We start from the raw sequence: 14021 nt of genomic DNA, 5'->3' as shown, positions 1-14021 counted from the left end.
TGTTGGTAAATGGACAATCTGTGTTCTGTGGGGGCAGCCACGGGTGAGGCCAAGGGTCCCTGAACCACAGGCTTTGGGCCCCCAGGTCCATGGCTGAGCCCCAGGCCCCAGCCCCCGGCCACCTCCCGTGTGCCCCTTCTGCTGAATGCCCCGGCCCCCCTCCCATCCTGGTCTGTGCTGTGCAAAAACGAAACTGAGCAAGAACATCAAAACGAATGAGAGCAAAACAGAAGAATTCACAAAAACGAGGGTTTGCAATTGTTTTTTCTCAGTATCCTTCGTTACCATGATGTCTTGTTTCCTGATGAACTAAAATATACATCATTTTCTTGCTATTATAAAATCTTTCCTTATTATTCACAGATATATAACGGGAGATTTGGATGAAATAATTACAAACTTTTCCCCCCTTAAAAAAACAAACAAGTCCACCCCCCCCACCCCCAAGTTTCTGACGACAGTAAACACAGAAGGAGGCTGGTTTTCTCCCTGCTCCCGCCCCAAGCTGAACCAAAGGTCACTCGTAAAGGGCTGGGTACCCCCTGACAGACAGGGGTCCGGGCTGCTCTCCCCCCATGTCCCACAGCTCCCCAGACGTGATCCTTTTACCCTCCTTTCGCACGGCTCTTGAGGCCGTAGTCCCTTTCCCCGCGGCCTGCTCACCACCTGTCCACCCCCTGCCCCCACTCTTGTTTGTGCCCCAGGAGCCTGGGTGGGTGAGCACGGCCTGGAGGGCACAGGCGGACCTCGGAAAGGACCCCCAGGCTGTGGCGCAGTACCCGGCCCCCTCCTCCGGCAGGGACCAGCCTCCCAGTGCCCAGGCCCGCCGCAGCCCCCTCCTCGCGCAGGGCGGAGTGGCAGCCCGGAGGGGAAGGTGCCCCTGGGCTCAGGTCTCCCTGGCAGCTTTGGCATGGAGCTGGGACAGGGACAGTGTCGCCAGGTGTCGTGCAACACCAGGGCAGAGAAAGCAGGGTCTGGCCAACCCAGCCAGAGGTCAAAGGCCAGGAGACCCGGGGGTGGGGGGTAGAGCTACCCCCAAGAGCACTTATTTCGGGCTGGCTGTCGGCTCGGGTGACAGGCTGCAGGGCCCTTTGAGAAAGAGTCAAGGGCGAGCAGGGACGCCCATGCAAGGGCTGGGAAGACCCAGGGACCTCCCTGCTGGACACGGAAAGCCCAGAAGGGCTGCTGGGGTGGGAGCAGAGAGGGGGTCCTGCTGGAAAAATGCGAGCAGTGGGGACGTAGCGAGAGGAAAACCCTTGTTTCCTTCCCTGCCCATTTTAGGGCTTTCAAACCATGTCTCTACCTGGCAGCAGGGCAGGGCAGACCCTTTATTCCTGGGCTTCCGGAAAGGGACTTTCAGGGCAAGGGCAAAGAGCAGTACCACTGATGGGAACAGGGTTGAGAATGTCATCGTTCCTGAGGCTCCTTCCCAAGGGAGGGGCCTGCCCTGGGGTCTCCACATCCCCCTGGCACTGAGGGAAGTGGGGAGGTTGAGGCAAAGTCCTGGGGGACCAGGGAGGCTGCACAGAAGCCCCCTGCCATGCTCCCTTCTCCTATACCAAGCACGGTCGCGGTTGAGCAGGGGCTGCAGCCACAGCCCGGCCTGGGCCCCTCTGCCTCTCAAGGCCCGAGGCCCCCCAGGAATCAGAGTGTGCAGCAGGAAACAGGCAGGCCGAGAGTCCACAGCCCAGAGGAGGGGCTGGGCGACCAAGGGCTGCTGTCAAGCCCGGCCGTCCCGGGGACAGCCTTTGTTGTTTAATCCCAGGCTCTGGACACCATCCCAGCAGACAGTGGTGAGCCCCGAGCATTGGGCCTCGGCTGTCCCCCGGGGTCCGGCCTGCCACACTGCTGGCCCTCCCTCTCCTTGGCGGCCAACACAGCAGGGCGAGCCTAGACTTCCTCTATGTACAGGTAGCGGACCCAGGGTCAGGTCACCAAAGGCAGACTGATGGCGAAACGATTCACGTTTAGGATTTGGGAGACCCACCCCATCCCGACGGGCTGCTGAGTTCTGGCAGGTTGGCGAGGACCCTCCCTCTGAGTCGTGGAGCCGAGAGAGACTTCAGAGCTGGGGCAACTCCTCCAAGACATCTGCAAGTCATCTTGGGGTTCCTGCAGTCACTGGACGCACTCCTCTTCTACATATGTTGAAGGAAACCAGCCGATCTGAGAAAGATGGAGAGTATGTATGTGGGTGTTTGAGGGGACCGAGTGGGGTGGTGAGCAGAGGTTCTTGGGGAAAAGGGGCCCTTCAAAAGGCTGGGAGACGCAGCTACCAGCCTCCCGGGGAGCTAAGACAGGCCTGCCGAGCTCCTGGTTGTTCGTGGGACTCTGGTGGGGCCCCACCCCAGAAGTGAGGGCATCCCAGAAATACACCAGCCTTCACTAGTTTAAGATGATCTGCCCACCCTCTACCTTCCAGACAGAAGAAAAGTAAATCCTCTCTGGAGGAAAATAACATCATCAAGAGCCTCTACAATTCTTTTTACACAAGCTCAGCATTCAATCCGAAAACCAAGAGAAAACACATGTAATAGAAACCAACCCACAGGTGACCCATTCATTTCATCAGGGAATTTAAGTGAGTCTAATTTACATCTTTAAGAAAATGTATGAAAAGTTAGAAAAGTTTACTAGAGAACTGAATCTGAAACCAAATAGAAATTCTGGGACTGAAAAGTATAATGCCTGAAATTAAGGATTCCATGAAAGAATTTAACAGCAGATTGGACAAAGCAGAAGATTAAGAAATGGGAAGATGGGTCAGTAGAAAGTAACTAGATAGAAAATGGGATGAAAAAAGGATGGAAAACACAGCTAAACAGTATAAATAACATATGGGCCATGTCAAAAATATCTACCATCCATGTGAGTGGAGCCTTCGAAGAAAAGAGAAAATGGAGCAGACAAGCATCAGAAGAAGCTACACTGGCTGAGAGACGTCCAAAACTGATGAAAGCCATCTAACTACAGATTAAAAAATCTAGGTGTGTGGGAGTTCTTTGTACTCCTGAAATTTTTCGTTATATCTGAAGTTATGTCAAAATAAAAAGTTGCAAACATTTTTAAATGAGAAAAAAAAAAGAAAGTGAAATAAAGATGTTTTCAGATCAAGAGTAACTGAAAGAATTTATTAGGAGCAGACGCACACTAAAAACAGACTGAAGAGACGGCACTTCAGGCAGCTGGAAAGGGGCCTGAGACAGAAGCACGGAGAGGCAGGGAGAAGTCAAGAGCCCTGGAAGGGTAAATAGGTGGTAAATCCAAATGTCTTATGTGGTATTTATATATGTAGAGTTAGGATACGTGACAACCCTTGCACAAAAGTCAGCAAAAAATGAATGTAGTTAAAAGTTATAAGCTCCTTGCATTGTCTGGGAAGTAGTAAAAGCACTAGTTTAAGACAGTCTCTAAGAAGTCAAAGGTGCATGCTGTAACCTTTAAGGTAACCACTGAAATTTAACAGTGAAAGAGCATAATAACAAACCAATCCAGGGGAGGGTAATCGGAACAGTAAAAAATATTGGTTAACCCAAAAGAAGGCAAGGGAGAAAGAAAGGAGTTATAGATATGACAAATAGAAAAGAGACAGTAAGGTGATGGGTGTAAACCTAGATATCCCAGAAATTACATTAAATGTAAATGGACTACATATGCCTATTAAAAGGCAAGGACTGTCAGGTCAGACTGGCTTTTAAAAATCCCAATTTTTTAAGAGACCTAAGCTTAAGTATAAGGAATATAAAGATACAGAAAAGTTGAAAGCAACTCAAGATAGAAAAAAGCAAGTCATGCAAATACTTATCCAAAGAAAGCTGGTATTGTTCTAATAACTGATAAAATACACTTTACAACAAGTATTCCTAGAGATAAGAGGCTTCATTTCATAATCATAGAAGTGTTAAGTCATCAGAAAAATCTAGTAACACTCTAAGCCAGTGGTTCTAAAACCTAACCGCGCAAACAAATCACCTGGGAAATTGGTTTGATTTGGTGGACCTGGGGGAAGGCCCAGGTAAGTGCTTAATAAATCACAGCCCCAGGTGCTGCCAATGCTGCTGACCCAAGGACCCCTTTGGGGGCTAGTGGACCCAGCCTTCTGGGTCTGCTGCCTGGGACTCAGTGGCCTTCATACTTCTGGGTGGTAAAAGGATCAGATCAGATCTGAGGCCTCCAAGGGACAGACTTCACACTAGGTGGAGACAGGCTGGCTCCCATCACCGGGTAACAGAGTGGTCAGAAATAGGAGCCCTGACAGACCGTCCACAAGCCAGTGGACCTGCCTCTGGGTCTCTGCACCCCCAAGGGAAGCTGGGTGTGGCCCACAGCTGTGGCTCACCCCATGTGGGCCTATATTCTTACTGGTGGCATGTGGAGTTCTGGTGCTCTGTGGGGCAGGTGCTGAGATACCCGGAGCAAGGCAGGGGAGTCCTACGGGGTGGTGGGATAAGGAGGCCAGAGAGTTTTGAAGAATCTCCAGGTGGGCAGGGAAGAGAAGAGTCCTTGGGCCACCTGGAGCTTGGGCAGAGTGGGTACAGGTTGGAGATGGGCAGGGGCATGTCCTTCCCCATCTCACTAGGGTGTAACGGGGCCTTAGAAAATGGCAGGAGTGACCAGTGAGGACACTGGGACCTACTCCCATCCTGCCACTTCCCTTCCTGCAAGCAGGCTGGGGGTATCCACCAGGAATTTAAAGAGCAAATGTGAAACCTGCCTCTCAGTAGTGCCACGAAGCAAAACAGGGCAGGGCAGAGGGCAGGCCCAGAGGCAGACTGGCCTGGTCCAGCTCCCAGAGGGGTCACTGCTCCCCAGCTGTGTGCCCTTGGGCTCACGGCTGAACTCCTGAAGCCTCAGTTTCCCCTGTGCACCAGGGACAAGGGCACTGGCCCTGGGCTGCCGTGACACTGCAGGGAGACCCTGGCCCGAGGGTACCCAAGCACCACCACGGACAGGTGGTCCCGGGGCGTCCGTATGGGGGCCGTGGCCCGGGCTGGCCCACTCACCCGCCCATTGGTCTCGCCCTTCCACCAGCCCTGGTCCCCGCCGATGCGGCTGTAGATCTTCACCACGTCACCTTCCCGCAGGGAGAGCTCCCGCATGTCCCGCGCGGCAAAGTTGTACCTGGCCACGGCTGTGCCGATGACCCGTGGTGTGAAGACTGTGGGGACAGAGGTTGGTCACACACTGCTGCAGGGTGGGGGCAGACGGGCTGGGGAGAGGCCCCTGGCCGAGCTGGGTCTCCCTCCCGGCACCCGCTCCTGCCTGGAGGAAACTGGGCACACATCCCAGGGCTGCCTGCTGCTCTGTGGGCCGCCGAACCCCGGGCCCCCGCCCGCCTAAGCCTCTGCTCCCTGTGGAAAGGGCTGGAACAGCCATTGGCTGCACGGGGCAGCCTCAGGCATCAGTGAGGGGACCCAGTGCCACTGGCACTCCCTGTGCCATCCCCAGGGCAGGGAGCCTGCAAGTGGTTTTAAATTAACACTGGATGAACGAAAGCTGTCAGGACCTTGGGGCCCGGGTGACTGACTTTCCCTGGGTCCCCAATTCCAGAGCCCCAAACCACGCTGGAAACCCGGCTCGACCCAGCTCGGCCCGGGATACAGGGGGCCTGACAGACAAGTGGCAATGACTGTGCAAAGGGGAAACGCACAGAGCTGCTGGCCACCGGTGGGCTGGAGGCAGGGGGTGGGGGGCTTTGACTCTGGTAGCGAGGCCTGTCCAGCCAGGACTGACCAAGACCCCACCCTCCTGGCACCCTCGCTGTCCTCGGCGGCCAGAGGCAAAGTCCCGACGAGCGGTGAGCGATGAGGAGGCTGGGGAAGTGCCCATCAGGGTGGTCACGACACGGGGGTGGGCCGTGATGAGGGGCAGCGCCAAGCCTAAAGGCGTCCTCAGGGGCCGCAGCTGCCGCCCACCTCCCCCTCCCCCCCGCACCGGGCTGAGCCCCACAGGCAGCTGTGGGTGTGAACAGGCAGGGGCTGTGGGGCCGTGGGCAGTCCCGGCCCGGCCTCGCCTGGCAGCTGCCGCCCGCCAGGCCCCCCGCGCCCCGAGTGCAGCGGTACCTGACCAGAAGGGGGTGGAGGAGCCCTGAGAAGCAAAGCTGAGGCCCTGAGGACTGAGAAAAGAAAAGTTGTAGGAAGCACAGGAAGCTGCAAAGAGGCGAGAGAGGACGTAAAAAAGGGGCATGGGGACATCCACGCAATTTCCAGGCAAGCAGGCTAACGGCCCCAGAACCTGCTTGGGCAGGCCAACAGGGGCAGGGGGACGGCGGGCACCTCTGGGACCCCATCCTGAGCCACGGTTGTCCCCCTCGCTGCACCTGCTTCCCCGCGGGGAGCACGGGACCCCCATCTCCCTGCCCAGCCCTGCCCAGCACACAGTAGGTCCATAAAGGCCCGCCTTCCCTCCCCTGTCCTGCAGCTGCCCGGTGGGCCCCTCGGTCCCGCAGTCCCTGCAGGCTGCAGGCAGGTGGCCCAGCAGACAGTGCCCTGGGCTGGCAGCCACAGTCCGGCTCCCAGGCCCTACCCGCCCGATTCCAGGGCACTTCCCTGCTTGGGGCCTTGGCCCCCATCTGCAAACGGGACAACATTGCAACCCTGGCTTCCTTGTCCAGTGGGGACCCTGCCCTGTCCCCTCCCCTCAGTGGGATGTCCCCTGCGGATCCCTGGCAGGGCTGGGCCCCGCTCACCCACTGCCAGAGGAGCTACGTGACCGCTGCTCTGCCCAGTGGTGCCAAGCAAGGGTGGAGGCTGCAGGGCAAGGCCGGTGCTGGCTGGGGAGGGCCCGGGTTGGCGCGCACGCCCCCAGGGGAGCCCCGGGGTACCGGGTGGGCAGTGGCATTACCTGGGGACCGGCTGGAGGCCCGGGGGGCTGCGCGCTCCCGGGACTTGTAGGGGTACTTGAGGGTGGTGTCCAGCTGCTTGAAGCTCTCCTTGAGCGAGTGGCACTGGTAGTACTCCACCAGCTCCTGCGGGAGGCCCACGCTCGCTCACGCTGCCGCCTCCAGGCAGTCCTCCCCCTCCAACACCGACCTTCTCAGGCTCAGGGTGGGGACTCGTCTCCTTGCCCCTCCAAGAACATCCCCTTCCTCTCTCCCCCCCAGCACCCGGCCTGTTCACTATCAACAGGGCCTTCCGAATCCCACAATCACTCTTCCGAGGACTTTTCTAAATGAAATAATCAGCAAAGAACAGCGAGACTGACGTGCCTGGCAGTCCAGGGCAACACTCTTGGTGCTGGGGAAACTGGGAACAACACACACACACACAGGGGACAGTGGGGAAGAGTTTCAGTAGTAACAGTGTACCCAAATACCCCCTGCCCCGTGGGGAACGCTCACGCCACTGTTCGTGGGAAGACAGGCCAAGAACGGAGCGTATGTGGGCAGGTTTTATGTTTTCAAAAAGTCTGTGCAGACCAAACCGTAGGCTGTGCTTAGGAAGTAAGTTTTAGGGACTCATCCTCATGCATTGACACTGCAGTTGTTTGTGGGTTTTCTTTTGGGGGGGGTGATACTTTCTGGTTCATTTGAGCTTTCTGATGGCCAAGAGCTCAGATTTGTGGATCCCTGGTCTTGATACATGGAACTTGCATGATAAGAAAAGAACCAGATAAAGTTTTATAATCATGTGTGAAGACTGTGCCTTCAGCTGCCCTCTGGGTGGGCTGGGGCGTGGGGTGGGCAGCAGGGACGGGGAGGTGGGTGCAGTTGCTGGACGGCCGCGCCGGCTGCAGCCCCTGGGGGCCGCGGGTTCCGGCTCTTGCAGGAGGGCCAGTGGGAGGGGGCTGCTGAGATGCTGGGGGTGCTGTCCCCCCCACACCGCCCACTGGGGTCAGCCCCTGGCCTGGCTTTGGGAGACCGGTGGGGGTGGCTGCTTGTCCCCAGCGTGGCTGCCAGAGAGAGAGGGTCCTCCCTCCCCACCTTGGGCCCGGGCCTGCAGGAGCTGCAGGAACCACGTACCAAGAGGCTTTCAAACTTCTTTGCCTCCGTGATGTGGATCCAGCTGTCCTTCTCCACCACCTTGATGTGCTTGACCTCGTCGTTGAACCTGCGCAAGGAGCGCGGCTGCAGGGTCACCGGGCGCCCAGGCCGCCCCAGCCCCCGCGGGCTCCAGTCTCCTTCCCACCGGCGAGCTGCCTCCTGCACACCCCCCGAGCCCCCACCCCCAGGCCTCGGTGGGGCAATTCCCGCTGCTGGGAACGCTCACCCCCTGCCGTCCTCGGAGCTGACTGGACAGCTGCCCCGTGCCCAGCCCCCCGAAACACCCACCCCTCGCCACCTGATGCCAAACCCAGAGCAAGACACCCAGGAAAACTACAGACCCACGTCCCTTAGGACCCCACAGGTACAAAATTCCCAGCCAGCTATTAGCAAACCACATTCAGCAATGCATAGAAAAGGTTTCACCCCACAACTGAGGGGACTTACTCCAGGACACTGAGGTGGGTTTAACCTTTGGAAACTAGTTAATGTAATAGACAAACAGGTATATGCCTGGCAGTGAGATGCTTCAAGAGGCCCCCATGGAGCCCCTGCCTGGCTACTTCCTGTCTCCTTCCTGGATCTGATGTGGGCTGTGAGCAGGCTCACCTCACCCCGAGCTCTGTGGGGGCAGGGCCCGCTGAGCCCCCGGGGGCGCCCCGCAGACCAGGCTATCGAGTGGGTGGCCGCCTGGCCGTCGTGGTCAGCTTGGTGCCGACCTCCAGGCTTGGCCACAGGCCTGCTGCCACTTCCCGAGCTCTTTGGTCTCCAAGGCACTGAGACCCCCCTGGAGCACCCCCACTGCCCGTGTCACGTGTGTCCGGCCTGCGTTAGTGCAGCTTTCTGCGCGGCCCGGGGTCCTGTCCAGGCGGCATCTCACGGAACGCTGCTTACTCTCCATGTCGCAGTCGTTGGTATTTCAGAGCTGACGCTTTTTTTTTTTTTTTCAGATTCCAGGTATTTGTGGGGCCCCAGGAAAGGCTGTGGCCCCAGCACGTGTCTGTCCCCGTATGGGTGGGCCTTGTTTCCGCTTCCTGCTCCTTCTGGTCCCCGGGTCCTGACCCCCGCCAGCCCTGGGGTCCCACGGCAGCCACTCCGTACAGCGTGACCCTGCCCTGTTGACTGCATGGGGTGGGGTGTCCACCTGCCGGCTCCAGGTAACTCAGGACGGGGTCTGGGGAGATTGGCACACACGCCTGGCTGCCCGGGGTGACCATGCTTCTGCCCACCAGGTGTACGCCAAGAGGGAGGTGGTGCAGAGAAGGGAGGAGGGGCTGAGAGGGCAGCAGTGGGCATGGGCTGTGGCCTTCAGGCCCCGGAGCAGCCCGCTGGGCCTGGCTCACTCCTGCCCCCAGGCCACGCGTGCCCTCTGTGTTCCAGCACGGCCCTTCGCTGCTCACGTGTGTCCGTTTCTGTTTCTTGCAACCAGAGCACCCGGCCTGGGCTGTGGTCAAGTGGCCAGTCACACAGGCCCATCCTACCGAGACCTCCAAGGCCCCTGCCCAGCACCCCACCCTGGACACAGACCACCTGCTCCGGGCTCTCAACCCCACCAAAGTCCCTGCAGACCCCGTCCAAAGGCCGGCCGGGGGTCTGGCCATGGCCTGTCTGACTCCTGTCCTGCAGGGTGTCCCACACTGGCTTCAGCCTGACCACAGGCCCATGGGGAGGCGCTGCCCAGGGAAGGGGACACCCCGAGAGAAGGCTGTCCACAGGAGCCACCGACAGCAGAGCAGCCAGGGAAGGGTCCCCGCAATTGCCGCAGCCGCGTGAAGTGGGCGGCACTGCCTTTCTCTCTGAGACCTACCGGGGGGCTGCCGGGAGACTCCCTGAACTCTCAGGACCCCCTGGCTCCGGGAAGCTGGGCCATCTGGCCCCTGCAGTTGAGGGTGTCTGACCCGGCGCCCAGCAGTGGCTCTGGTGCCCATGCCGCCACGTACTTGATGCTGATGGCAAAGCGCTCGGCCTCCGCGGGGCGCTCCCGGATCAGGTAGGTGCCGCTGGCGTGGGACTTGAGCAAGTTGTCCGTCTGCTGCCTTTCCATGTTGCCGGCAAACCTGCAGGGACACAGGAGTCACCGGTGACTGTGCAGGAAGAGCCGTGACGGTGATGACACCAGAACAGCATCGGGCCCGAGCCGAGGGCCTTGCACAGCTCAGCAGAGCTGTCACCCTCGCGGTGAGCCTACGGGAGACGGAGGCAGAGACCCCGGGGCAGGGAGCCGAAGGGCTCAGGGAAGGCAGCGACGTGAGGCCCTGCGCATGGGGGGACTCAAACACGGTCACCTGGACGGGGAGGGACAAAGACCACAGAGCCAGCCGGGCCCCGGGCTCGCTGGCTCCAAACGGAACCCTAGGAGCGGCAAGAGGGGCTCACGTAACCCCAACACCAGGTCTGATTTCTTTCCTACAATCCATTTGCTGCTGAAAAAGCAGCGACCGCATAAACTGCTTTTGTTTTGTTTTGTTTCCTGGATTTTGAACAGACTTTGAAATACAGCTCACCCTGCCATCTCTGTTTAAAACAAACAGCCTGAGAAGGCAACGCAAGCTACCCCCCTCCCGGACCCCCAAAGCAAAACCCATTACCGTCTGCAGCTACTTGCCAGGATGAGTTGGGATTTTTGTAATACTGTGCAAGCAAGAGAGAACCTACGTTAAAATATTAAGTCTCTGTTTGTTACCCCAGCAGGTGGAACTCACAGGATGGCCTGGTCACCGCCTGTGGGAAACTTAAAACAGGCCCCGTGCACCCCCAAGACACGGGCAGGCAGCTGAAACCAGGGGCCCAGGCTGTGCAGACGCGCTGACCTGCTGGGGACTGAGGGGGTGTCAGAGGTGAACCCGAACCCCAAAGCCACAAGGGCAGACACTCCTGGGGTCACGGCAGTTGCTCATGGCCACCCCGGGCTGGGCAGCCACAAGGAGCTGCGCGTTCGCCACGGCAGGCCATTCTTCCGGAACCGGACACGGAGGCCGAGACTCCCCTGACCCACACCCAGGACGCCCGACTTCGTCCTTTTTTATTAATCCCGACAGCCGCCTTGTTCTTGCCGAGTAGCTGTGTAATCGAATACGTGATTATAAATTTGACCTGAGATAGGCCTCTTTATGTATTTGTATCTGGAGTTCAATGGGGTTTCATCCCCTTAGTCGTCTGAACTGGCGGCTCAGTCTCAGAGATGGGAACGGTGTCTGCAGAGGGAGAAGGGGCAGCGCGAGCCCAGGCAGGAGGAGGCCTGGGGGCAGCCGTCAGGGAGCTCACCCCACAGCCAAGACGCCGCCCCCGCCCGCCCCACTCACCAGGGGTACGTGGTGTAGTCGATCTCCCGAGACGGCAGCCGGCTGACAGGTGGCTGGGGGAACAGAGCACGTGGGTTAAGGCCTCGTCCACAGAGGGGTCCGAGGGGCTGCGGGACGTCCCCCACCCCCACCCAGATGGCTCCACGGGGCAGCGGCTGGGATGCAATCATCTCTGATCCCCTGGGGGAACCTGCAAGAGCAGGTGCCCAGTGCACTTGGATGAGTGAATGAGTGAACGAGGGAATGAGTGTAGCAACCAACCACCAGCACGCTTAGTCCACCAGGAGGGGAACAGCGGGAGGCTATAGGAATTCCTCAGCAGACGGACCCTCCAGCTAGGGTTCTCTTTACCCCAGAGGGGCCCCCAAGGCCTCCGAAAGCCCCCAAACACAGGATATTTGGCTGGCCAGTGTCACCTCCTGGTGGTGGGCTACTCTCCCCCAGGTGCTGCAGCTCCTGTGGCCCGTGCTGCTCCCTCCCAGGCCGGAGCCCCCCATCCTGGGGAGGGGCTCAGGGGTCCCCTACCCCTTCCCCTGCACACCAAGCAGATGGGGCCACTGAGGCATGAGGGGGAGGGCCCTGACCCAGGCCCCTCAGCAAGTGACACTTCTCCTCAGCTGACTTGGTCCCTTTGATGGGTCGGCAAATCCTTTCCAAACCGCCCTCCGTCACCTGCGCGAAGTGCCCGCAGGCAGCTGCACTGGCAGCGGCCGGGTGAGGCCTGGCAGAGGCGCCAGGGCTGCCCGGGGCTGCGACCCACCCCCTGCATCCTTGGGGAGCAGCTTCGCTCACTTCTATGGTGTTTTTTGGGGGCCTGCAAAATAGCCTGAGGAAACTCAGAGGGTCCCCCAACGCTGGAGAGAGCCGCTGGCCGGCAGCCCACCACGACCGCTGCAGCGAGGCCCCCATGGCCCTTCAAAACCACAGCAAGATGCGCACCCGGCGGGAGAGGAGGCCCCTCGCCCCTCGCCCGCTCACAGCAGCTGCTCTGCCGGCACGTCTGGGGCAAGGCGAGACCAGGCGAGGGAGCAGCTCCCAGCCCCCACCCCACCCCGGCCACTCTGCTCTGGAAGCTTCCGGGGAACGGGACTCACCCTTCCATCCACGGGGCAGGGCTTCACGGATGAGCTGGGAAAATGCCCCGACTTCCTGGTTTGCACCAGTCGACCCTGGAAAGAAGGAAGGGTTGGGGGGGCCGGCTGCTGAGACCCCAGACCACCGCGGCGTGCGCTCAGCTGACGCGGACCCCGCCCCTAGGGAGGGCGAGCTGCCGCCCCCCATGACCTGAGCTGCCCCTGCCGCGGGGGCACCCACTCGGCAGCAGGCCCAGAGCAGAGGACATGCTTGGAGCAGGACGAGACCCCCTGTCCTGACTTCCGTCCAGCTCTCTTTCTCTCAAATGGTTAACAGTCACAAGAACCGGGCAGCTCGACGACACGCAGACGCTGACATGGAGGCCAGGGGCAGGGCTGGGACTCAGCCTCGGCCCCCGCTGCTCCCTCTGCCCGGAGGACCCCAGCCCTTCTCCCCTCCCTGCTGGTCACGTCCGGGGCCGGGAACCGGGTGCTGGGAGGCGAGACAGCACAGCCATGCCCCGTGGCGCCTCTGGGCTTCGAGCGTGTGGCTGCACCATCTACCCGTAGATACATGAGCGTGTCCTGGGGACGGCGGCAGGGACCCAGCAATGGTGGCAAGGATGTCACGGCACGGCTGCGCTCTCGGCTCCCACACCAGCAACCCCCGGGCACCCCCACTGCCCCAGCCGGGCCAGGGGCGGTTGCACTCCCATGGGCCCCGTGCCCACCTCCCTGGACACCAGAGCTTGGTCGAGGCTCCCTGGGGTAGGGGGTGGGTGCTGAGGGGAGCCCGCCGCCCGGCGAGGGGCTCCACTTTCATGGGCCTCATAAACCCAGCAGTGGTTTCATGGCTCAGAACTGAAAACCACATCACGCTGGTATCCTCTGTGGCCACCTTGTCCCCCACTGGACGGGGATCCTTCATCTTTGTTGCCCCCTGGGCCGAGCACGGGGCTCACCGGCCCCACGCTAGCGCTAACAGTTGTGTTCTGACCCGGGGCGGGCACCGCACAGCTGAGGCAGAGCCCCCCGGGGCCGGGAGCAGGGCAGAGGCAGATGGGGGGGCCTGAGGCCAGGAGGACGGGAGCAGACCCCCATGCAGGACGATGCACCCCCAACCCCCACCCCCACAGCAGACGCGCCGAGGAGGGGCGGGCCGACACGGGAAGCAGACATGGGGGCAGAGGGGGCCCCGTCTCCTCACCCTGGATCTTCTCACCCCCAAACCCGCCCCTGGCTGGGATGTGCAGGGGCCCCGGCACACACCTCCCACCACTGGGACTCGGGGTCGCCGCGCAGCAGCTCGATCACGTCGCCCATCTGGAAGGTCAGCACCGGCTTCCCGGGAGGGGCCGGGTTGCCATGGTAACTCTGCACAGCCACCATCTTGGGACCTGCAGACGACAGGGCAGGAGGGGCCGCTGGTCTGGTGACCGTGCCCCCATCGCCGACACAGCCTGCCCACAGCCCCAGACCCCACGGGGCACCCCCAATGCACACAGGCAGACACACACCACTGTGCCCCCCGCCCCTTCCCCAGGTCCTTCTCACGTTATTTCACAAAGACACGGGATTTACGCAAAAAACAGATTCAGGGCATCGCCGCGGTAGCAGCAACTTATTTCTAAAGGGCACTCTGAGCCTTTCCTCCCCACCACCTCT

The 14021-nt window shown here is 60.2% G+C and overlaps 1 protein-coding gene across 4 annotated transcripts in view; it reads right to left on the bottom strand.

The window, feature by feature from the left end:
* Positions 1-251: 251 nt before the first annotated feature.
* VAV2 (vav guanine nucleotide exchange factor 2) overlaps positions 252-14021 on the bottom strand; it is a 207282-nt gene continuing 193512 nt past the window's right edge. Inside the window, exons 20-28 of one of the 4 annotated variants that reach the window (XM_037797378.1) lie at positions 13626-13753; positions 12378-12452; positions 11284-11336; positions 9922-10038; positions 7961-8048; positions 6844-6967; positions 6063-6149; positions 5004-5158; positions 252-2166 (exon numbers count right to left, since the gene is read on the bottom strand). In XM_037797378.1, coding sequence (XP_037653306.1) covers positions 2119-2166; positions 5004-5158; positions 6063-6149; positions 6844-6967; positions 7961-8048; positions 9922-10038; positions 11284-11336; positions 12378-12452; positions 13626-13753 — 875 coding nt within the window. In that variant the 3' untranslated portion in view covers positions 252-2118. Of the gene's footprint in view, positions 2167-5003; positions 5159-5186; positions 6150-6843; positions 6968-7960; positions 8049-9921; positions 10039-11283; positions 11337-12377; positions 12453-13625; positions 13754-14021 lie in introns of those variants that run through there. The other 3 variants (XM_037797377.1, XM_037797376.1, XM_037797375.1) reach the window with 3 other exon arrangements.

This window comes from Choloepus didactylus, chromosome 10, assembly GCF_015220235.1.
Source record: "Choloepus didactylus isolate mChoDid1 chromosome 10, mChoDid1.pri, whole genome shotgun sequence".
In the NCBI taxonomy this organism is placed as follows: Eukaryota; Metazoa; Chordata; class Mammalia; order Pilosa; family Megalonychidae; genus Choloepus; species Choloepus didactylus.
The sequence above is the reverse complement of the archived record's forward strand: the minus strand, read 5'-3'. Positions and strand labels throughout refer to the sequence as shown.